The sequence below is a fragment of the Saccopteryx bilineata genome, chromosome 6 (assembly GCF_036850765.1).
Source record: "Saccopteryx bilineata isolate mSacBil1 chromosome 6, mSacBil1_pri_phased_curated, whole genome shotgun sequence".
NCBI lineage: Eukaryota > Metazoa > Chordata > Mammalia > Chiroptera > Emballonuridae > Saccopteryx > Saccopteryx bilineata.
The window spans coordinates 178,453,454-178,478,722 of NC_089495.1; the positions used below are offsets into that span (position 1 = coordinate 178,453,454).

General features: G+C 39.9%; 1 protein-coding gene across 1 annotated transcript in view; it reads right to left on the reverse strand.

Annotated features, from left to right (window-relative positions):
• SLX4IP (SLX4 interacting protein) overlaps nucleotides 1-25,269 on the reverse strand; it is a 225,047-nt gene that overhangs the window by 20,141 nt on the left and 179,637 nt on the right. Inside the window, 2 exon segments of the mRNA XM_066236042.1 lie at nucleotides 4,854-4,939; nucleotides 10,458-10,535. Coding sequence (XP_066092139.1) covers nucleotides 4,854-4,939; nucleotides 10,458-10,535 — 164 coding nt within the window.

Below are 25,269 nucleotides of genomic sequence, written 5' to 3' on the forward strand. Positions count from 1 at the left end.
ACTACTTACTTATTTCTTTTGATACAAAAAAGAAGTTTTCTTGAATGATCTGATTTGTATTTATGCAAAAGCTGCCCTATAAAAGTATAAATAATTCTCTCATCAGGGTACATAAGTTAGTGCATTGCCCAATTGTTCAGTAGTTTATTTCTTATATTCTAAAAACTTAAGGACTGAAATGTTTCCTTATAATTTCTGTTCATGTTTTCTAAGATAAACTGTAACTCTACTCTGATGTTTCTTAAATCAGTTTTTAAATCTACAAGTTCTCTTTCGTGCAAAATCCTTCCCTGGGTTTTATTTAGCTGCACTTTCATTTCTTCCTCTGATAGAAATTCAGTGTGAGGAAGGATTTTTGAGATAAGTTGATATCCTCCCCCTTGACTGAGTGGAGGGCTCAGGCCCTCAGAGGCTCAATTACGCACAGCTGAGGAACACGAAAGCCAAGCTAAAAATAACCCAGGCGAGGGGAGCTGATTGCTTCTTTAGACTCATTTTCATTTCAATTCTTATAAACTGGGAGGAGAATTCTGCAGCATTAACATGTAGTTGGACTTAAAGAGATGTATTCAATTTAGCACTTAAATATTGTCTCCTATCAGGATGTGCTGGCGAGTCTACGGACGTGAGTAGATTTGTGGGCTGAGGTACAAAGTCTGCACAATCTTCCTAGACGGGGCCAACATATATCAACCTAGATATCTCCTGTACAGACTCACTTTTCGGTGGCACTAGTACTAAATGTCATATTTTAAACTTCCAAAAGAATCCCAGACTTTTACAGCTTAGGTTTGAAAGAAAGAAAGTAACTTAGAATTTGGGGCTGGTTCCTGAAAGGCAGACAGGAGCCAGCTGAACTGTACAGGTGCAGAATGAATACGTCTTTAAGGAAAAACGAGGCTCTGTTTGAATTATGTTTTTAGGTCACCAGGATAACCTTCAGTGTCCTTGACCTGCCAAACTGTAAGCTTGTTGGGGGCAACAGCACTTTCTTATTTTCCTTAGTCGCCCAAGGACCTACCAGAGCTCCTGGCACAGAGACAGCACTCAGCAAAGGGTGTCAAAAGTGCTGGTAAGGACAGATGGGAGGGGTCTCTGGGGATGAGGAGGCGTGGCTATAACCAAAGCCCTCTGAGACAACAGCTTTATGCTAACCCTGGAAGGTCCCGGATACACACATATATACATATAAATAATTTGTGGTTATTTACACAATAAATTTATTACTTTGTAAAGTTATTGCTTTGGTTATTATTGGTTATTTAATTGAATAGGAAATAATAAAAAATAATAAATTATTTGAATTTCCCAAAGGCTTCTGGGCTTTTATATCTGAGAAAGAAGTTTCTATACAGGGATTTGGGTTAGTGAATATGAAAGAATAATATTGAAATGAAATATTTTAAGTGCATTACAATTTGTATTTTAAGCTTTTCATATTTCTCAGGGAAAGAAGGAGAAAGGAAAAAGACTAAAGGTAAAAACTCCCCGAATGACTCCGCAGCTCCATTGCCAGCAATAGGTCAAAAACAGCCTAACAAGAGCTTCAAGATTTCTTATGAGAAACTGTAGTAAGAAAAATACAATGACTCATCTCATAATAATGCCCTTTCTTCCCAAAGTACACATCACAGTTCCCACATCCCTGGCACACTAGCACTGGGTGCAGAGCTACTGCACCACGAAGGGTCTCCCTGCACCAACGTCCCCCAGTGGACAGCGGGGTGACAGACCTCCCCGGAGCCGCGGGGTCAGGAGCTGCGTGGCTGTGCTCATTCCGCACCTTCCCCCAAGAGAGGGACCACTCCCTTTGTGCGGCTTGCTCTGGACCAGCGCTTCCTTTGTGCGGCCCCCTTTTCCAGAGTGAGGAGCTAAGTGCAGCTGGCTTCCTTGGACTCAGGCTGGAAGAGTACTGGGCGGAGCAGCTCTGAATAGGCTTCCCTAGACTTTCTCACCAACTGTCACTCAGACAGTGAGGATGGATAAGGGAAAACAGTAAAGATGAAGGAAAAAGGAATCTGCGGCTCGAGGCCACAGCACGAGTAAGGGGCCAGGCTGCAGCTGTGGCACTGGCTCACTCCCTGTCACTGCTGTGGCCAGGAACAGAGACCAGTAAACAGTTAGAGGGAAGTAACTGAAGTTTATTGCCCGAGAAGTAGCTCCAATACAGCTCCTCTGGAAGCCAGTCCCCCAGGCCTTGCCTGTCAGATGTTCCCTGAGAATACTAAGAAAATGAGATGGATCCTGCCCTGTGGCGGATATCCATGTAAACTAATAAAGGCATTTAAAGCTCTAAGGCAGGGGTCGGGAACCTTTTTGGCTGAGAGAGCCATGAACGCCACATATTTTAAAATGTGATTCCATGAGAGCCATACAACGACCTGTGTACGTTACACATTATCCAATAAAAATTTGGTGTTGTACCGAAGGACAGCTGTGATTGGCTCCAGCCTCCCGCAACCATGAACATGAGCAGTAGGAAATGAATGGATTGTAATACATGAGAATGTTTTATATTTTTAATGTTATTATTATTTTTATTAATGATTTGTCTGCAAGCCAGATACAGCCATCAAAAGAGCCACATCTGGCTCGCGAGCCACAGGTTCCCAACCCCTGCTCTAAGGAATAAGGAAGTTCAAGGAATCCTCACACTGAGAGTGAGGTGGACCTCACTGGCTTTGGGCATTCTAAATATATAAGGGAGTAGAAATGCCACCTCTCAGGCAGAAAGCAACTCTGGGAGGGAAGGACTGTTTATTGATCCTTAAAGAGGGAGACGGGAGGGCTCTGCAGAGGTCAAATATCAATAAAGGCAGCTCAAAGACAACAGCGGTGGAAGGACTGCTTTGTTGTTACCTTGATGGCTCACTTGTGGGGCAGAGAGCCCTCTGCTCCACCTGGATATTTTACTGTTTGTAGGGACAAGCTTGAGAAAGTGGTGGGCTAGAGGCCCATGAGGATGGGAAATGTCCGGGCGAGCAGGCCAAGCACAGGGTTGCACAGAGCCTGTGTCCGGGGATGGAGCTGTCTAGCAGCATCAGGCTTGAGTTGACTCTGTGTGTCTTGTGGGTATGTAGATGGGAAAGTGTGGAAAGGGATGGTCAGAGGCGGTAAAACAGAGCAGATGAAGAAACAGAGCCTGCCCACACCTAAAGAGATTCTCTCAGCACAGTGGAAGAGCCTCATGATGTAAACGGCATTTTGCTTATAAGCTAAGTTGGTCAACTCTGATCCTGTTATCACTAGACATCGGAACAGTCTGAAGATAAGAAAACTGAACCGGCTCATGTGAAAGGCTCAGATTAGCCAACTGCTGAGAATGAAAATTCTTAGCATATAGGAAGCCCTTAAAACTACAGGATTTCTATGACAGCAGCTATAGAAAACTTACATCTGTATAAATACCAGTGCCCCTAAGGAGGATAACATTTCATTTGTACTGAAATGTTTTAATTCACCCTTAATAATTTAAGATATTCAGTATTAATATTACATGGAATACAAGATCTAATTTCTTCTGTAGTCCATCTGAAAGCAATAACACTTTCTAGTATAGTTAATTGTTGTTTTCTTTAATCACAGATCAGTTTCTTCATTGCATTGAATCAGTTAAGCTATATTATACTTGTTTGCCAATGGCATTACTACTTTAGTATTTATTAATTTACAAAGATAACTCAACATTCCAGACATATTTCAAAGAATAAACTTTTAATACTTTTCATTAGATTCACTTCATTAATTTCACTGAATGTGTATATTAGATTTTTATTGATATATGAAGAAATAAGGGTCATGTTGGTTTTTCTGATGGGCTTATTTGTGCCAAATCAAGGGACCTACATTTAAATGTGAATTCTCTGCTCTTTACTTTTTCTGGGTCTCCATTCACCCTATTGCCTCTCAAATGCTTTCCCTATGTAATTATCTAAGATGAGATAAGAAACTGGTTTTAGAACACGTGTGCCAAATTTCAAATGGATTGAAAATAAACATAACGGGTGAGTTAATATTCTCACAAATTATTTTAGAAGCATAAGCATGTCACACTTCATGTCCGGGTTTAATGTCTGCTAGATGTATTTCCCCTCTTTGTTAAAGTTTTAAGACATATGTCCAAAAATACAAAAAGAGTTTGTACCGAGGTTAAGTTCAGACAGACTGGACTGTGACTGCAGCAAGATAGAGCTTGCGTGTGCGCATGCACGTGTGTACACCACACACCACCACACGCACAGAGGGGAGACTCTCTTCAGTGTGTATGTTAAGCTTAAAAGACAAAGCTGCAAGCTGCCCGAATCTTCCGTATCTATCTGTCTGAATAGAGAACAGTGAAAGAGGAACAGGATGTGATGGAGCTTAAGACTTAGCATGAGAAAAGAGAGAAAGAAAAAGAACCCTATCAGCTTAGAAATAACACACTGGGGAAAAGTGCTGGTTCTCATGAAAATGTCAGTGATTCACCATGGAATAAAATTCAAAAGCCACTGACCCCAATGAAAGCTTCCAGTGGAAACATGTGGATTTTGCTTCATTTCAATTTAAAGACTTTGCTTTATTTCATTTAAATACTATCATAAGCACCATCACAGTTTTTGTAAAATGTTGCATTCTCATTTAACATTGAAATGGGAAAAATGCTGTGGATCAAACTAAATTTTCAAGGGTCTTAAAAAAGGCCCTAGGTCAATTAATCAGCACTATCATGCAAAATAGGTAGGACATTTTTGGTCCCTTAAGACAAGTATTAAGTGCTCATTAGCTAAATGACAACAGAAAAAACTCTTTAAAATATTTTCAGTAATAATTCAGTATTTAAGCAGATTTGTTTATAAAATTTTTATACATACCACTTCTTCATTCTGCCTTGGCAGATCACAACCAAATGCAAGCTGACTTACACAGACCACAAATCTGTCAGGGAATATACGAAGTTCTGTATAAAATAAAGACAATCAAATTACTAAAGGCATCAAAAACCTATGAACATAGAAATGCGTGGTCCCAGATTTTTAAGTTACAGCAATAAACATGAATGTATAAGATACATTTGTCTCCTTCCCACCTTTTAGTGTTTGCCATCAACAGGGCGGGGCAAGCACAAAGCTCTAGGGAATTCCGAGGAGGCTGCAAATTGGTCCATCTGAGCCCCTGGACCATTATATCACATGACACCACCAGGCTGGGCCTTGCAGCCCTCCCGCTGTGTCAGTTTGCTGTGATCTGTTTGGAACTCAACGTTCCTGTTTGGGAAAAAGGATCAACATTTCTAATATGTGTACAGACTTACACAGGAAGGAAAAGAATATTAGGTAAAATCTGAAAACGTTGCCTGAGAACATTCTTATTAGTTTGCCTATCATATCCTTGGTCAATTGGTCTTAGAGAGGCCCCTACAATGGAGGGCAAATTGTCGATCTGACTCAGGCTATGTAAACAGCAGTTTCATTAATTAGGAATTAGTGATCAAACTATTAAGAATGTGGTGGTTATATATGCAATAGTAAAGATGATACAACTATACTACAATCACAGTAACCTAATTATTACAACTTCTTGAAGTAAAAGACTTCTGGGTGGGGAAGGCTGAATGAATCATAGAACTGAACTATTCAATAGTCAATGGAAGAAATACAAAATGATAAATGCCATGTCTATCCTTCTCTCATTTGTCTGCCTGTCTGTCCATCCATCTGTTCGTCTGTCCATTTATCTACCCACCCAGCCTCCACCTATCTCTGCAGTGATGTCTGAAGTATGTTTAGCTGATGATAACAGTGTATTTTGTGAGTGGTTGGGGAGGGTCTCCTCTTCCTTTCTCTACTTGGTTTTATTGCTCGAATATTTTTATAATACTGATGTATCACATTAATAACAGAAATAAAGCCATTTTTTCCAAAAGAGAAAACTTCCCTCTTAGTCCAACCAATTTTTGAAAAAGATATGTGAATCAGGTAAATGAAGCCTTTTACATACACTGCACATTTCCAAATGAATGACAATGTGAAGGCACTAAAGTAACTGCATATCTCAATCTGATGCCCTTGGAAGCCTGGCATAAAAGTCAATTGTGCAAATACAGACCTTAAACACCTTATACCACTTGGCCAGGTTAATTATAGCAAATGCCTAATGAGTTGATATTCCAGTAACAGCTCTCTCCTTCCCTCTCACCTGGACCACTGCTGTCTCCTTGGTGGATATTCTTCCCTATTCCAATTTTTTTTCTACTAAGTGCAAGCAGGTTAACAGGTCTAAAAACCAGCTCCAACTACCATGCTCAAACCCCTATAATGGCTCCTTAGTGCCCATCACATACTATGCAAATATTCAAAGCTCCCCACAATTGGGACCTAACCTGTAGTTCTAGTCTTACCTCCACTAGTCTTCCTCACATAGAAACCACCATTTCTCAAAGAGATTTAATTGATATCTTCAGAGCCCTCCCCACCCCCAAAGCAGCAGAATATACATTCTTTTCAAGTGCACATGGAACATTTTCTAGGATAGACCACATGTTAGGACACAAAACAAGTCTCAATAAATTTAAGAAGGCTGAAATCATATCAACCATTTTTCTGACCGTAGAAATCTAGAAATCAATCACAAGAGAAAAACTGAAAAACACACAAAGACATGGAGGCTAAAAAAACATGTTACTATACAATGGATGGGTTAACAATGAGTTCAAGGAAGAAATCAAGTTACATGGAAACAAATGAAAATGAAAACACAACAACCCAAGAATCCATGGGACACAACAAAAGCAGTCTTAAAAGGGAAATTCATAGCATTACAGACTTATTTCAAGCAAAAAACCGCAAAACTTTTAAATAAACAACCTAACTTTTCATTTAAGGGACTTGAAAATGAACAAAGAACAAAGCTCAAAGTGAGTAGAAGGAAGGAAATAATAAAGATAAGAGTGGAAATATACAAAAATGTCTTAAAAAATTATGAAAAATCAATAAAACTAAGAGCTTGTTCTTTGAAAAGATAAACAAGTTTATAAACCATTAGCCAGACTCATCAAGAAAAAGACAGCACCCAAAATAAATGAAATCAGAATGAAAGAGGAGAAGTAACAACTGACACCAAAGAAATACAAAAGATTGTAAGAAAATACTACAAACAACTATATGCCAATGAATTGGACAATGCGGACAAACTGATAAATTTCTAGAAACATAAAATCTTGCAAAACTGAATCAGAAAGAACCAGAGAATGTGGACAGACAGATTACAACTAGTGAAATTAAAGCAGTAATAAAAAAACTCCCAACAAGAATAAAGCCCTGGATAGGATGGCTTCACCAGTGAATTTCAGCAAACATTCAAAGAACTAACATGTATCCTTCTTAAGGTATTCCAAAAAATTCAAGAGGAGGGAAGACTCCCAAGCTCATTTTAGAAGGCCAGCATTATCCTAATACCAAAACCAGATAAAGACACTACAAAGAAAAAATATATATATTGGCCAATATCCCTGATGAAGACAGATGCTAAAATCCTCAAAAAAATATTAGCAAACCGGATCCAGCAATATATTAAAAAGATCACACACAATGAACAGTAGGATTTATTCTGAGATGCAAGGTTAGTAACAAATCAACACATCACACTAACAAAATGAAGGCTAAAATGACATGATCATATCAATAGTTGCAGAAGAAGCATTTGATAAAATTCAGCACCAATTTATGATAAAAACTCTCAGCCAAGTGGGAAAAGAGGGAACATACCTCAACATAATAAAGGCCAGATATGACAAACCCACAGCCGACTTCATATTCAGTGGGAAAAAAACTACAAGTGTTTCCTTTAAGATCAAAAACAAGACAGGGATGTCCGCTTTTACCATTTTTATTCAACATAGTACTGGAATTCCTAGCCACAGCAATCAGACTAGAAAGAGAAATAAAAGGCACCCAGTTTGGAAAAGAAGAAGTAAAACTGTCATTATTTGCAGATGGCATGATACCATACATAGAGAACCCTAAAGATTCCACCCCAAAACTACCAGAACTGATGAGTTCAGTAAAGTAGCAGGATACAAAAGAAATATCCAGAAATAAGCTGCAATTTTATACACTAATAATATTTATCAGAAAGGGAAAGTAAGAAAATAATACCATTTACAATTGCTTCAAAAAGAATAAAATATGCACCCCTATGTTCACTGCAGAGTTATTTATAATAGCCAAGATTTGGAAACAGCCCAAGTACCCATCACTAGAGGGGACAAAAAAGCTGTGGTACATTTATACAATGGAATACTACTTGGCTGTGAAAGAAGAAAATCTTATTTTTGCACCAGCATGGATGAACCTGGAGGGTACTACAGTAAGTGAAATAAGCCAAGCAGAGAAAGACAAATACCATATGATTTTACTCATATGTGGAATCTAGTGAAAGAAACTAACAAAATAGAAACAGACTCATAGATAAAGGAGAACTGACTGATGGCTGTCCAAAGGAAGGGGTTTGGAGGTCTTGGTGAAAAAGGTGAAGGGATTAAGCAAAAAACAACTTCACAATCAACACTATGGTGATTATAAGAGGGAGATGGGTAACGGGAGGTAGGAAAGGGTCAAGTGGGAATATTGGTGATGGAAGGAGACTTGAATTGGGGTAGTGAACATATAATACAATACACAGATGATGTATTGTAGAATTATACACCTGAAACCTACATTATTTTATTAACCAATGTCATCCCAATCAATTCAATAAAAATAATAAAATTTTAAAATAAAAAATCCCCACATATTTCAGGAATCCTGGGTATGTTTAAAGTTTGATTCCTCATGGTTGTCATATATGGTAAAGCTTGAAAAGCCAGAAAACCAAAATTATCAACCAGTTAGTATTTATTCATTAAATCTTAAAATATCGCATTGAGATAAATGGTAGTCTGCTTTCTACTTTATGGAAGGGGAAACTGAGTCACAGAATTCATTATCTGAAACTCACTCCCTGCCTTGAAATATCACAACACTGAAATACAAGTTGTTGGAGGATCAGAATTACAATTCAAAATGATCAATTTTATCAATTATTTGTGGATCAGAATCAGAAGTTCAAAGTTCTATCCAATAATTCCTGTTTTATTCTTCCATTTCTCCTTCTGAAAAATAAGAATGACAGAATGCAGATTCTGAACATTCCGGTGCCGGGTACTGTGTAAACTATAAGCCACTTGGTGTATCCCTTTACTCTAATTAGGTGATGTTTGAGACTGTCATCACTTTAATATTTAAACAAAGTAAAGATTTAGGCAATAGCAATCCCTACCACGAAGGGTAGCTTGGGCTGCATTTTAACAGATGTAGGTTAACTGGCTTATTTTTTATTTTTTGTATTTTTCCAAAGCTGGAAACGGGGAGAGACAGTCCGACAGACTCCCGCATGCGCCCGACCGGGATCCACCCGGCACGCCCACCAGGGGGCACGCTCTGCCCACCAGGGGGCGATGCTCTGCCCCTCCGGGGCGTTGCTCTGTTGTGACCAGAGCCACTTTAGCGCCTGGGGCAGAGGCCAAGGAGTCATCCCCAGCGCCCGGGCCATCCTTGCTTCAATGGAGCTTCACTGCGGGAGGGGAAGAGAGAGACACAGAGGAAGGAGAGGGGGAGGGGTGGAGAAGCAGATGGGTGCTTCTCCTGTGTGCCCTGGCTGGGAATCGAACCCAGGACCCCTTGCACGCCAGGCCGACGCTCTACCACTGAGCCAACCGGCCAGGGTCTTAACTGGCTTATTTTACTACGAGAATTGAGTTAACTGAAAGGCCTCATTAAGAGAGTAATATATTCAAATGAAACTCAAAGTTAAGAAAGGGCAGATAGTTGTGAAGATTCCAAGAGCAAACCTCTATATGGTTAATTTTTTAAATCCCTGTTTCCTAGCTTATATACTAAAATCATCCAAGGAAGCTCAACTAGATTTTCTTTCCAATTCGCAGATCAACTTGGAGACGGTCATTAGCCCCTGACTTTATTGTTGTTGGCTGGACCTGTTTGACATCATTTCCTCCGTGGACATCTTGCCTTGGGGAAATGAGGGGGGAGCTGGCCTCCTCGCACACCTAGGAAAGGCCCCGACAGCTCCAGGCTGAGAAAGCATTGCTCGTGCACACACTCGCCCCACGACCCGGCCCCAGTGTGCCGGGGTGATGAAGTGGTTCCTAGTTAACTGCCTGTGAGTCACACTGGAGCTCCTTGGAGCCTCCAGAAGCAGCAGGAGAGCATGCGCAGTGCAACCCGGCTCGCTGTTCCCAGGTAGGCAGTAAACGGTGAAATTGAACAAGAAACAATCACACATGTTTGGAAATACTGTCACTTAGTAGTACTTCAATTTCATGGAAAGCAGGTCGGAAGCTTCATTCCTGAATTTTCTTCCTTCTCTGGGGCAAGCTAATCATGCAAAAGGTCTGACTACCCAAGAAATCAGTTTCTTACCGGGACCCTGTGAGCCCCCGAGGCAGCGAAGGCGTATCCCTCTCTTGAGGAAATAGGCTGTGATCTGAACGCCAAAACCTGTGCGGAGAAAGAGGACATCATCAGGTTACAAGCTTGTTTCTCACTGCGTCCCCTGGGCCAAGCCGTCAGTGCCTGCCATCCAGCATGCATTCAGTAATTACTCAGCAAATGAAGGAGTACAAGAATTGATAGGGGGCCTCACTGAGAGGAAGGGTGAACATTATAATCTTGGCTCTTCTACGAGGTCGGGCCTCAGCACCTGGGATAATCCCTGGTCCCTGAAGTGGCTTAGTCACTTCATCTGTAAAATTGACTAAATGAGGAGGTCTGACTCAGGGCACAGACAGGAACAGAGCGATGTTTTTGTCTCTCTCTTTCTCCCTTCCTCTCTCTCTAAAATCAATAAATAAATGAGAGAGAGAGAGAGAGGAGAGACTTAAAAACCAGGCCCTCACAAGGGATCATTAATTCAGGCTGAGCTGGCACATACATAGTAGATCTTAGTCACCTTCTCATACTCCTTACTTATGAGCTCACAAAAAGAATAATTTAATACCTATTTTAAAATGTGTGAATTTTACCTATAAATAAGTTATTCTAATTCAAGTACAGTAAAGTCTTTATATAGAATACAATAGAAAAAAATGAGTAAAAACAATTCATCAGAATGACTAAAAAGACCAAGAACACCAAGTATTGTCAAGAATGGGGACAAACTAGAATTCTCAGACCCTGCTGAGAGAAGTACAAATTGGTACAGCCACTTTCAAAATCTGCTTGAATATCTTAAGCAGGATTTAAGCATGAATACACACAAGTGTTCATAATAACACTTTTCATAATAGTCCCAACCTGGAACCAATGCAAATATCCATTAATAGAATTTTTTTTTTAATTAAAAAAGGTGGTGGTGGGGATAGTCACACAATGAAATACTACACTGCTGTAAAAATGAATGAACTACAACTACAGGCCATGTCAGTGATAAATCTCACAAACAGAATGTTAAGTGAAGAAGCCTGGTACAGAGGAGTACACTCCATCTCTGAAAACAGATATTCCCGCTCACCTTATAGGGCGGCAAGAGACTGTCAGGTGATTCACAAAAAGTACAAGCAGAGTTCCTTCCTTCCTCCCTCCCTCCCTCCCTCTGTCTGTCCCTCCCTCCCTCCTTCCCTATGTCTGTCCTTCCCTCCCTCCCCTTTCAGTCCTCCTCCAGGTATAAACTACTCTGTTTGATGACTTTCCCGAAAAGATCAAATAAAAAATGTCCCCATTAACATGTACTGTACTTGGGGCAAGAATCAGAAGTGAAAGCCAAAGAACGAGGGTCTCCGATTTCTAAACCAACCTCAGTGACAGTATTTTATTCACGAAATTGGAGAAGCCAGGAGTATGGGAGGTGGTCTCCAGATTCTCCCGAGTCCATGACCATGAAGGTTTTGAAATAACTTGTACATAAAGAACACAAAGAAGTTTCCACTTTTATATTCGGTATCTTTCCAACACTCCTGTAGAAAGATCCAGAACACCAGTGACCATAGACTTGATGTTCTGTCCACCTAAGTATGGCTCTGACAGCACAACTGCTGTAGTCACAGGGATTGTAAAATAATAGTGACAGCTATGACAGGATAATCTCCAGAGGAGTTGAGATGAATTATTTTCCTAACACACTTGCAATAGATTGCATTTGGGTCGTGTGTTTCCTCCTTAATATGTCAAAATGTGCACATCGTTGGCATTATTGGAGTCCTTCTAAACAAATACTTCATTCCTCAGGTCACAGAGAGAGTCAAAGTGACTTTCACTTCTGTTTATTTGTCCTACTGCTGGGAAAGGGAAACTTTAGGAGAGAAGTCCTCTACAATTTGAGATTCATAAACACACATAGAAAATATTAAACTGATTTAAAAAACAATGACCTATAATATGAGTGTTCCAAAGGACTGAACAAAAAATAATAATGCAACGCCTAAGTCATTCTCCCTTTGTTGGCTGATTATACTTAACCCTTGTAGCTCTCACTGATTGCGATTCAGACGCTGGGTTTGAAATTTCAAAAATATTCCCTGTACATAATCTTCAGCAATAAATATTATTATTAGGAAGAGGCTAAATCTAAAGTTGACTATGAAAGCCACAGCTCTGAGCTCAGGAAGCCTGGTATCTGGAGATACCATTTGAGTGATAATAACTGGAGCCTACTCGGGCCAGCTGAACAATTCAAGCCTCACTATGACACCTTCCCCTATAGAAAAAGAAAGCAGAATAAGGCAAATTCCAACTAAGTGATTTATTACTGGGATTACTGGGACAACTGAATTTATTAAAACCCTTTCCCCTATATTCCCTGCTCTCAGGATAGGATTATGGTAAGAGGAATCATTCCTAAACTGGCCTCTTGTTATGGTTTCAATGGAAAACCCTGCCTAGTGGTACCTATAATAGAAACAACAAGTTTAACATGTTAAAAAAAAATTTTATTTTATTTTTTTTGCATCTGCTTATTCCAAATGCCATTGGCCAGAGGAAAGTTCATTGCTCAAAGAGAAACTTAAAAGAGAGATTAAACATAATAGGTAGTTGTGCGGGTTCTTATGGCAAACTAATTTTGATATAAAAACAGAAAAGTCACTTCTGATGAAATATACTGCAACGAAATCCTTAGGGATATGTATTTTCATTTATCCACAGATAACAGGCAGTGATGCAAACTACAGTTCTCTTATCTCTGCTCTTTAATGCAAGCGCCGTCAGAGTTCAGGCCACTGAGACTTCGGACTTACCCAGGGCTAAAGCAAAGCTCTGCTATGCTCTAAAGCCACACAGCGACTTGGCAAGCAATCCAGGAGGCCCTCTGCTCTCCCTTCCAGGGGCACCAGCTCCCAGCTTGCTACGCTGGCGTTCTCGATGCACAGATCTCGCGTTAGTAGGAGACTGTGGGGCTGGTGGTGGTTGGGCGGGGCCAAAAGAAAATCATAAAATGATAACCTTTTCATTTGAAAACGAGTTGACAATGGTATTCCCAGGTTTTCAGGCACTTGTAAAGCACATTTAAGTACACCTGTTTTCTTGCTAGTTATTGTGGTCCTCCTGAAAGACTGTCGTTAGACACAGGAAGAGATTATAGTTCAAGGAAGGACATTTCCGTGAGGAAAGCACCTTTCCACCATTAGTCTTCAGGTATATGTAATATTTCCAGAAATAATTTCTATTCCCGCACTGCTAATATCACATGGTTTCCAATACAAGCAAGAGTTCACCTTCTCTCCTGGTCTCTAAGCAATGGCCAAAGTCTCCAGTCCCTCTGCCTCCTACACCCCACAATTTATAAAGAGCTGCTTCTCTCCACCTTTCTACAGACAATCTCCCAGCTCACAGTGAAGCCCAAAGTGACCTGTTACCAGGCTTGGCTCACTGTTCACTAAAGAACATTAATCTCCAAAAAAAAGGGCGGAGTGGGAGTCTGTAACATTCAGGAGAGGAAGAAAGGGTGGTTCACATATAAGGAAAAATCAGAGTCCTGACTATATTTTAGTTCATATTCTAAGAGAAACTGCTCCAAACTGGCTTTATTAGGAACCCAGAGACTTTATGAATAGAAAGGGGAAAACAACAATAGCAAAAAAAAAAAAAAAAATTAAATATGAGTTGAACAAATTCCTTCCTGGCTTAGCAAGGCAGCAGATTAGTTTTAAGTCATACTGTGCTCCAATGAGTAATGCTTTTTAAGGGAGTGGTCATTTCTGGGGGTTGTTTTATTTCATAGTCCCAAGATACTGAGAGCAAATATCCAACATGAGATTTTACTGTAAAACCATCCCGCCTCACTTGTTTTCCAGGGGATGCATGGCCAAGATGACTTGAGCTTCCCCAAGGCTGCCAAAGGGAGTCTGTGGTGTGGTGGAAAGCCCTCTCTCATGGCTCTTATGAGGCCAGTCCCTGGGAGCCTGGGAAACGGCCTCTGAGAGGTCTGGCAGGTAAGCACCGCTTCGCAGTGGGTTCTATCCACCACCACATGGCGCCTCTCCCAAACCACGAGGCTCAGGAAGCCGTGTCCCACAGTCCTCTCCCTGAGGGGACTTCTTCACTGGGGTTCCAGTATCAGACCACAACTGGGAAGCATCATGAAAAATTTCAAACATCCAGGAAAGTGGAGAAACAGTGCCAAGAACACTCTAAAACTCACCGTCTAAACCCAGTAATGAATAATGTTTTGTCATATTTCATATACATATTTGACAAACCATGACAAGAAAATTAGATATCATGATACTTTATTATTGAATATGGAAGCACAGACTCCCAAACAATAAGGACATATACATCATCAACATAACTGAGGTCACAACTGAGCATGACATCATTGCTCAAGTAAATAACTAGTCCACATTCAAATTTCTCAATCTACCTCCAAAATGTAATCTCTGATTTTCCTCCTGAACTAGGATAGAACTAAAAACCATGCAATGAATTTGGTTACATCTGTTATACCTCCTGTAATGTAGAATAATCTCTCTCTGGGTTTTTTTTTTTTTTCATAACTCTGACCTTTTCAAGAGATGAATAACACTCTCCCCATTTGGGGGTTGAATATATATACAGTGTATACATTTTTTGGGTGTGTCTGACAGAGACAGAAAGAGACAGACAGACAGACAGACAGATGGGGAGGGACAGACAGATAGGAAGGGAGAGAGATGGGAAGCATCAATTCTTCATTGCGGCTTCTTAGTCTCCTTAGTTGTTCACTGATTGCTTCCTCATATGTGCCTTGACCGAGGGCTACAGCAGAGCGAGTGACCCCTTGCTCAGGCTAGCGACCTTGGGCTCAAGCCAGCGGCTTTGGGCTTCAAGCCAGTGGCTTTGGGCTTCAAGTCAGTGACCATGGACTCATATCTATGATCCTACGCTCAAGCCAGTGCCACCACACTCAAGCTGGTGAGTTCATGCTCAAGCCAGCAACTTCGGGGTTTCGAACCTGGGTCCTCTGTGTCCCAGTATGACACTCTATCCACTGCACCATCGCCTGGTCAGGCTGAATATACATATTTTTAAGCTCAGTTGCCTAAATACACATTTTAAACCTGTATGCTCTTTTTGAACACCAGCCATTTATTAATTTTGATGACTTCTTTAACTCCTGCAGGAAACAGCAGGTGCAGACTGAAACTCTAATTATGATTCAAAGTCTAGAACAAAGATGACTTGAAGATGTAGTCCTAAAACTAATTTCAAAGAATCAAACCTTAAATTTACAGCACATGTAAGCTTACCTAAGCAGGTCAAACAGTGGTCTCATATATATATTTTTTTAATTAAGTGAGAGGTGGGAAGGCAGAGAGACAGACTCCTGCATGCGCCCTGACAGGGATCCACCCAACAAGCCCCCTATGGGGCGATGCTCTGTTCATCTGAGGCCATTACTCCGTTGCTCAGCAACTGAGTTGTTTTAGTGCCTATGGCAAGGCCATGGTGCTATCCTCACAGTCCAGAGCCAACTTGCTCAAATGAGCCATGGCTGCGGAAGGGTGAGAGAGATAGGGGTAGGAGGTGGGTGGCCAGGGCCCGTGGTCTCATACTTGTTTTAAGGAAGGGTACTTGATAGCAATCAAGTGACTATGTGCTGACCTAGAAGCAGCTGGGTACTGTGTGCCAGCCAGTTTAAACCTGTGCCTGCCCCAGTCTGAGGTCACGAGGCAGTTATCATTCTCTATCTGAAGACTTGGATGACATTGAATAAGAGTGTATGTAGGACGGAAGGGCTGATATCTACCAATCACTGAAAATGTCTTAGATATTACACTAGAACAGGAACATATAAAGTATTTAAAAGAGAGAAGATGAGTGGTAAAGCCATTTTGTTCAGAAAAAATGAAGTTGTGACTGTGTCTGTTAGGAAAGATGCACCTGTCCTTACCAGGAGGCTCAAGGAAAAGAAATGACAAGTGAGAACATAAAGAAAGGCTAAGTGTGAGGTAGGACTTTTGAAAAAAGCTTTGATGGGGCCCTTTGAAACATAAATAGGCCCAAGTGTGACCTTCACCATTGTCGGTGATGGGTGTGGCTGGAGAAGGGGGTCGTTCTGTGGGAACCAAAAAACAAGAGTCCTGTCATAAGTCTAAGAATACACACACAGGATCCCAGTATAAGAACACAGTTGGGAAACAATTTGGGTGGCTAAGTGGAATATTTGGTCCTGGGCTAAAAATTTTGCTTATTACCCAAAACATTCAGAGATTCCAAAAAGGTTCCCTTGAGATAACATTTCATATCCTTAAATAAGGACAGTACTGGACTCTGAGTCACAATAAAGCTATGTCTATTTGATGCCAAAACAAATGGGCCAAACTGGTTAGCTCCATGAAAAAAAACAAAAACTAAAAACAAAATAATTACCTGAGGCCAAATGTACTTAGGAAAAATCATATTTTCTGCCTGTCACCTCACTGACTGTACGTAATACCACTGACCACAAGTGCTATTAATTTTACTATCTATAGGGTTCATCACAGATTGCTAACACAGAATGATAAAGCGTCCCAGGGAAGACAAATTCAGAAATGGTCGTGACAGATTTCTTTACCATATGCTTTATATGTAAAAATATGCCTTTAACATTAAAAATAAAGCTCATGTGCCTGACCTGTAGTGGCTCAGTGGATAAAGCGCCAACCTAGAATGCTGAGGTCGCCAGTTCGAAACCCTGGGCTTGCCTGGTCAAGGCACATGTGGAAGTTTATGCTTCCTGCTCCTCCTCCCTTCTTCTCTCTCTCTCTTACTCTCTCCTTTCTCTAAAAATAAATAAATAAAATCTAAAAAAAAAAAGTAAAAAAAAATAAAGACCATGCTTAGATCGTAGGCAAGCACAGATAAATTAATACTTAAAATAGTGGTTCCCCCAATCATAATTCTGCCAGAACATGCATAATGTTGGAAATAATATAAGTGTACTTATAAAACTCAAAGTTCTCTCCTAAACTTTTCACTCATCTTTAGATAACTATGCACAGAAAAAACAGATTTTTCATTAATCCTTCTAAATAAGGCAGCTGTTTCTTGGGGTTTTTGTTTTGATTGATTGATTTTAGAAAGACAGAGAGAGGAAGGGGAGGGGGGGGAGCATTCATTATATTGTTCCACTTAGTTGTGCATTCATTGGTTGCTTCCCATATATGCCCTGACTGAGGATTGAACCCACAACCTTGTTGTTTTGGGATGACGCTCTAACCAACTGAGCTAACCAGCCAGGGCTGAGGTAGCTGGCTTTATGAACTGTTGACTGTTCAAACAGGCTCCTTTGCAATAGCTTTCAAACTTCCTGTACTTAAGATGAGGAACATCAGATGCAACAACTCCCCTGTGGCCTCCCTGTTTTGCAGGGGGCTCATTCCAACTCTCAGGTACCCTAACCATGTGCAATGAGAAAGACTTCATGAACCACTATTGTAACAGACTCGTGGAATTATAGCACAAGAAAGATCTTTGAGAAGTCATCCAGTCTACTTCCCACTTGTGAGCCAGGACCGTATTTAAATCATATCCACATATTTTAATCTTATTCAAATTAGTGGTGCTGACATTGGTTGATAAATTCTGCAAATTTCAAGTGTATATTCTATGATACATCATCTGTATATTGCATATGTGTTCACCATATAAAGCCAAATCTTCTTCCATTACCATGTATTTGACCCCCTTTACCCTCTCGTATTTCCCCTTACTCAATTCCCCTTTGGACACTATCATTTAAAAGCAATACCAAAATGCCAAAAGGAAAGATGCCATACCTACCCATGTGCAACTCAATTTTTCCTTTGTCATCTGAATTGAGGTTGCAAACTTAAATGCTGAAGGCACAAGACAGCTAACAGGGAACGTCTGGGTCCCACTAGAAAACCGGAGAAAGCACACTGCCTGGTTCAAAGGGAACAGAGGTTCCTGAACTCGAGCCATCAGCTGCCATTGAAACCGAGGGCACAGGGCACCAGATTTGGGGCCTCTCCAGAAAAACTCAAAATCTAAATATTCATATGAAATCTCCCAAATTTTAAAGTAGCAATGAATTCATATTTTAAAAATTTACTGTGCGATCCAAAAAAAATATTTTTAAGGGCTGCTTTAGCTTCACACAGCCAGTTTGCAATCTCCAATCTCCAATAAATTCCTCATACCTGAGTTGTTCTAGGCAGTGCTAAAGTAAAGTTGGCCACTACCAAAAGCTTGAAGATGTGGTCGGTTTCAATCTAGTCCTTTACACCCAGGTCCTTAACCTCACCCTACACACATTTATCCACATTTAAATCATCTTCCTCAGACGTCTAAGACCTGACAATAAAGGTACACTTAAGGGTTTGACTTTTTGTGGAGGGAAATGGAAAGATTATACTATATTAGAAAACATTAATTGTATGACTGTGTGAGATATGTATTTTTCTAAAATCACAAAACCTACATTAATAATAACAGGATTTGAAAAAATTAAGTAATATACCATGTTCTTGGCTAGAAGGGCTAAACATCATAAAGATGTGAATTGTCCCCATATTTATTTACTTCACAAACATACACCGAGTGACTATTATGTACCAGACAATTCCAATCAAAATCACAATAAAAATGTTACTTTTGGGGGGCAAGAGGAGAAGGAAGTTTGGAAGTTGCCAAAAATCATTCTAAAATTTATCTAGAAATATAAGTAAAAAGAGTTAAGGAAACAAATTGAAAATACAATTTTTTTTCCTAATTAAAAGTACTGTATAAAGTACTTAATGTACTAAAAATAAAACCAGACAGCCCTGGCTGGTTGGCTCAGCGGTAGAGTGTCGGCCTGGCGTGCGGGAGACCCGGGTTCGATTCCCGGCCAGGGCACATAGGAGAAGCGCCCATTTGCTTCTCCACCCCTGCCCTCCTTCCTCTGTGTCTCTCTCTTCCCCTCCCGCAGCCAAGGCTCCATTGGAGCAAAGATGGCCCAGGCTGGGGATGGCTCCTTGGCCTCTGCACCAGGCGCCAGAGTGGCTCTGGGCACGGCAGAGAGACGCCCCCGAGGGGCAGAGCATCGCCCACTGGTGGGCAGAGCGTTGCCCCTGGTGGGCGTGCCGGGTGGATCCCCGGTTGGGCGCATGCGGGAGTCTGTCTGACTGTCTCTCCCTGTTTCCAGCTTCAGAAAAATACCAATAAATAAATAAATAAATAACTAGATAGATAGATAGATAGATAGATAAATAAAAATAAAACCAGACAGAAACAAAAACGTATAAAGAGAAAGTTAAATTAGCAATAATCTGACCACCTAGAGATATTTTGCCACATTAACTTGTGATATCCTTCAAGTCTTTTCTCAAGATATATAAACACATATATTACTATTTCTTTTAATGGAGTCACATAAATGTTGCTTTGAAACCTAATTATAAAAAAAAACCCTGGCCCTGGCCGGTTGGCTCAGCGGTAGAGCGTCGGCCTAGCGTGCGGAGGACCCGGGTTCGATTCCCGGCCAGGGCACACAGGAGAAGCGTCCATTTGCTTCTCCACCCCTCCGCCGCGCTTTCCTCTCTGTCTCTCTCTTCCCCTCCCGCAGCCAAGGCTCCATTGGAGCAAAGATGGCCCGGGCGCTGGGGATGGCTCTGTGGCCTCTGCCTCAGGCGCTAGAGTGGCTCTGGTCGCAAGATGGCGACGCCCAGGATGGGCAGAGCAACGCCCCCCTGGTGGGCAGAGCATCGCCCCTGGTGGGCGTGCCGGGTGGATCCCGGTCGGGCGCATGCGGGAGTCTGTCTGACTGTCTCTCCCTGTTTCCAGCTTCAGAAAAATGGAAAAGAAAAAAAAAAACAAAAAAAAACCCTGAATGTCATGAACATTGGCTTTGTGTATGGTATCAGTGAGGACTATAATTTTACTCTTTCCCAAGTGAATAACCAACTGAATATTCACTAGAAGGTACCCAGTAATCTGCAGTGTCAGCTCTGTCACATATCGGCCTCTCTGAGTTATTTTATTCCATTGACTTATCAGTCAATACACAATGTGCCAATGACCAGAGCTTTAGAGATAATAAATCTCAATATCAAGTAGTGGGAGCTCCTCTCCTGATTCCCAGCATTGTTTGTACTCTTCATCAGGAGTATTTAGAATTATTCTTTGCCCTTTATGGTTTTTACAGAGCTTTTGGTACTAGCTTGTCAAGTTGCTGGGGGAAAAAAAACGTTGTTGGGAGTTTGATTAGAAAGGCATTGAATCTATAGATCAATTTAGAGAAAACTAACGTCTTTATGATAATGAGACTTCCTATTCATTTAAAATGGTAAATCTACCAATTATTCTTAAGAACTTATAAAATGTCTTTCAAAAAAGTTTAAACTTTTCTACTTAAAGTCTTTGCACACTAAGTTTATCATGAGGTACACTTCCTGGTTTTTATTATTGCCATTATACATGTTTGTTCCTAAAAATTACATTTTCTAATTGTCTGCTGTTGCAATTGACCTCTGTAGGTTAACCTGCAGGTGGAAAACCTGGTAACCCCTCTTATTAATTCTAATAATTGGTCTGTGTATTTTCCTTGAACTTTTCTACATATGCAGTCATTTATCCCCCAAATAACACTTTTCTTCATTTCTAATTTTTTTCACCTGTATTTTTGTCCTTGTCTTATTGCTTGGGCTGAACCTCCAGTAAGTGTTGAATATTGTAGTAAGCATCTTTTTGGTTCTCTGGATTAGAAAAGGAACATTTTAATGTTTCACCACTTATAAAAATATTTGCTCTAAATTTTTATACATGCAATCCTAATTTTCTTAAAATTTTTATTATGAATGGTGGCTGCTTTTTCTGTATCTAGTAAAATGATCATATGTATTGTTCTCCTATAATTTATTAACATTGTATATAGTACTAATAAGCTTTCTAATGCTGAACCAACTTTGCATGATGTCATTATTTTTTTTTCTACATTGCCAAATTTGGCTTGCTAATATTTAGTTTAGAATTTCTGCTTTTATGTTTGAATGAGATTGGCTTATAATTTTCCTATTTTATTGTCCTTATCTTACTTTAGTGTCAAGTTATACTCACCACATAAAATGAGTTGGAGGTGTTAACTCTTATTCAAGCGTATAAAACTGGAATTATCTAGTTCTTAAATTCTGGGAGAACTCACCTGGTAAACTATCTGGACCGGATACTTTAAGTTGTGGTCCAAATTCTTTAACAGGATCTATTTAGATTTTCTACTTATTCTTAATTCAATTTTATGTTTTTCTATGAATTTTTCCTTTTCATCTAAGTTTTCCAATTTATTAGGATCAAGTTGTTCTTAACAGTTTTTAGTAGTCTTTTAATGCACTGACATTTAACTGCATCTGTTTCACTGTTAGTATTTTGATTTCTAATCATTCTATTCACCTCACCTCCCCCCTTGATCTTGATCACTTTTCTTCTTGAAAATTTATTTCAAAGAATTGAATTTTAGCTACTTAAAAAGATTCTTTCTAATATATATTTTCTGTACAATTAATTTCTTTATACTCTTTTGTTTCCCTCCTCTGTTTTCCTTGAGTTTTTTCATTTGTTCTTTACCTAACTTCTTAAGCTAGATTCTTAACTTATTCATTTTCAGCCTTTTTTCCTTTCTTATATGAGAATTTTAAGGTTAGAGCCCTTTGCAAGTGGTTCAGTGGATAGAGCATTGTTCTGGAGGTCGTGGATTTGAATCCCAGTCATGGCACATACATGAATCAACCAATGAGTACACAACTAAGTGGAACAACAAGTTGATGCTTCTCTCTCTCTCTCCTTTTTCTCACCCCACTTCCTCTCTCTCTCTTTAATCAATAAAAAAATATTTTAAAAATTAATTTTAAGCTTACAGATAAATACTACTGAAAAGCAAGCTGTAGCAGGAACATTAGCATCAAATCCAAAACCTTTAAGGCAGAGAACATTATTAAAGATAAAAAAAGGCCACTGAATATTGATTAGAGGCTCAATTCATTGAAAATATAATTTTAAACCTATATATATATATATATATATATATATGTAATACAGTTTCTAAAAAGATCATGAAAAATGAACAGAACTAAAGGGAAACCTATAAATCTCCCATCATAAGGGGAGATTTCAACCCATTCTCATCAATTAATTGATCAATAAGATAAAAAGGATATAGAAGGTTTGACTTAAAAAACAACAAGCTTAAACCAATGGACATTTTTTGAACACTGAATTCAACCAGAAAATACTCATTATCAAACACAGAGAGAACATTTATGAAATTAAACCATATTAGACTCTAATTTAAACAAGCTTCAAAAAAAATACAATCACACTAATAGATCACATTTTCTGACAACAAAATTAACTTAGAAATTAATAATAGAGGGATACTTTTGGAAACTAAAAAGCGTATTTGTATATAATATATAGAAATCTTAACTGAAATCAGAAAACATTTAAAACTGAATGGTAATTACAAGATTACTTTCCAGAACTTGTAGGTTGACAATTATTTTTTCCCGGTACCTTGAAGAAATCATTCCAGTGTTTTGGCTTCCATCTTTACTCTCTCTCTTTCTCTCTCTTTTTTTTTAGGTGAGAGGAGTGAGGCAGACTCCAGCAGGTGCCCCAACCCAGATCCACCTGGCAACCCCATCTGGGGCTGATGCTCAAGTACTGAGCTATTTTTAGCTCCTGAGGGTGATGTACTCCAACGGAGCTATCCTCAGCACCTAGGGCCACGCCTGAACCAATCAAGCCACTGGCTGCCGAAGGAGAAGAGGGAGAGAGGCAGATGGTCACTTCTGTGTGCCCTGACTGGGAATCGAACCTGGGATCCCCATACACAGGGCCATATTTTTACTCTTGATTGACTGATTCAAAGATGATCTTCCTTTTTCTTCTTAGAGCTTTTAAGAGCTCTTTTATGTCTCCAGTGTTTTGGAGTTTAGTACAATTTTTTTTTAGAAACTTTTTGTTGGGATCTGTTGGGCTTTCTTAGACCAGAGATTATATCTTTCACCACTTTTAGAAAGTTGTCAGTCTTTTTCACTTTGATTCTTGCCTCCGATGCCTTTTTCACTGTTCTTCCTGAACTCTGATTTTTCTTATGCTGGATCTGTTTTATCCTGTACTAATTTGCCTGAAACCCTGACTGCTACAGTATTGCCACATCACATTACAGAAACGCACACACATAACCCTAATCCAAGTTCCTAGCAAAGAATAATGCCGTGTGTACTTCCCCTTATTCATGCCAACCTTGAGCAATATCAGTTTTCACCTCCCTAACAGGTTAACAGTCGTAACTCACAAACGTTATTTCAGATGTTTATAATTTATTTGTATTTCTACATCTATTCACTTATTTCTATTAGGGTGTATAGCTTTTTAAAAAATTAATTTTAATGGGGTGACATTGATCAATCAGGGTACATAGGTTCAGAGAAAACATCTCCAGGTTATTTTGACATTTGATTATGTTGCATACCCATCACCCAAAGTCAAATTGTCTTCCATCACCTTCTATCTGGTTTTCTTTGTGCCCCTCTCCTCCTCCCCCCTCCCCAGTAACCACCACACTCCTGTCCATGTCCCTGAGTCTCACCTTTATGTCCCACCCATGTATGGAATCATATAGTTCTTAGTTTTTTCTGATTTACTTATTTCACTCAGTATAATGTTATCAAAGTCCATCCATGTTGTTGTAAATGATCCTATGTCATTTCTTATGGCTGAGTAGTATTCCATAGTATATATGTACCATATCTTCCTTATCCAATCATCCATTGAAGGTCCCCTTGGTTGTTTCCATGTCTTGGCCACTGTGAACAGTGCTGCAGTGAACATGGGACGGCATGTGTCTCCACGTACCAGTGTTTTTGAGTTATGGGGGTATATTCCCATATTGCTGGGTCATATGGTAGCTCCATTCTTAATTTTTTGAGGAACCACCATACTTTCTTCCATAATGGTTGTACTACTTTACATTTCCACCAACAGTGGATGAAGGTTCCCCCTCCTCCACAGCCTCTCCAACACTTGCCACCACCTGTCCTGTTGACAATAGCCAATCCAACATGTGTGAGGTGGTATCTCACAGCAGTTTTGATTTGCATTTCTCCAATAGCCAATGAAGATAAGTATCCCTTCAAATATCCGCTGGCCATTTGTATTTCTTCCTGGGAGAAGTGTCTGTTCATGTCCTTTTCCTATTTTTTCATTGGATTATTTGCTTGTTTTTTGTTGAGTTTTATGATTCTTTGTATATTTTGGATATTAGGCCCTTATCCAGGGGTCCCCAAACTACGGCCCGCAGACTGCATGTGGCCCCCTGAGGCCATTTATCCAGCCCCCGCCACACTTCTGGAAGGGGCACCTCTTTCATTGGTGGTCAGTGAGAGGAGCATAGTTCCCATTGAAATACTGGTCAGTTTGTTGTTTAAATTTACTTGTTCTTTATTTTAAATATTGTATTTGTTCCCGTTTTGTTTTTTTACTTTAAAATAAGATATGTGCAGTGTGCATAGGGATTTGTTCATAGTTTTTTTTTTTTATAGTCCGGCCCTCCAATGGTCTGAGGGACAGTGAACTGGCCCCCTGTGTAAAAAGTTTGGGGACCCCTGCCCTATCTGAGCTGTTGTTTGAAAATATCATCTCCCATTTAGTTGGCTGTCCATTTGTCCTGTCATCAGTCTCCTCTGCTGTGCAAAATTCTCAGTCTGATGTAGCCCCATTCATCTATCTTTGTCTTCCCTTCCCCTGCCCTTGGAGTCAAATTCATAAATTGCTCTTT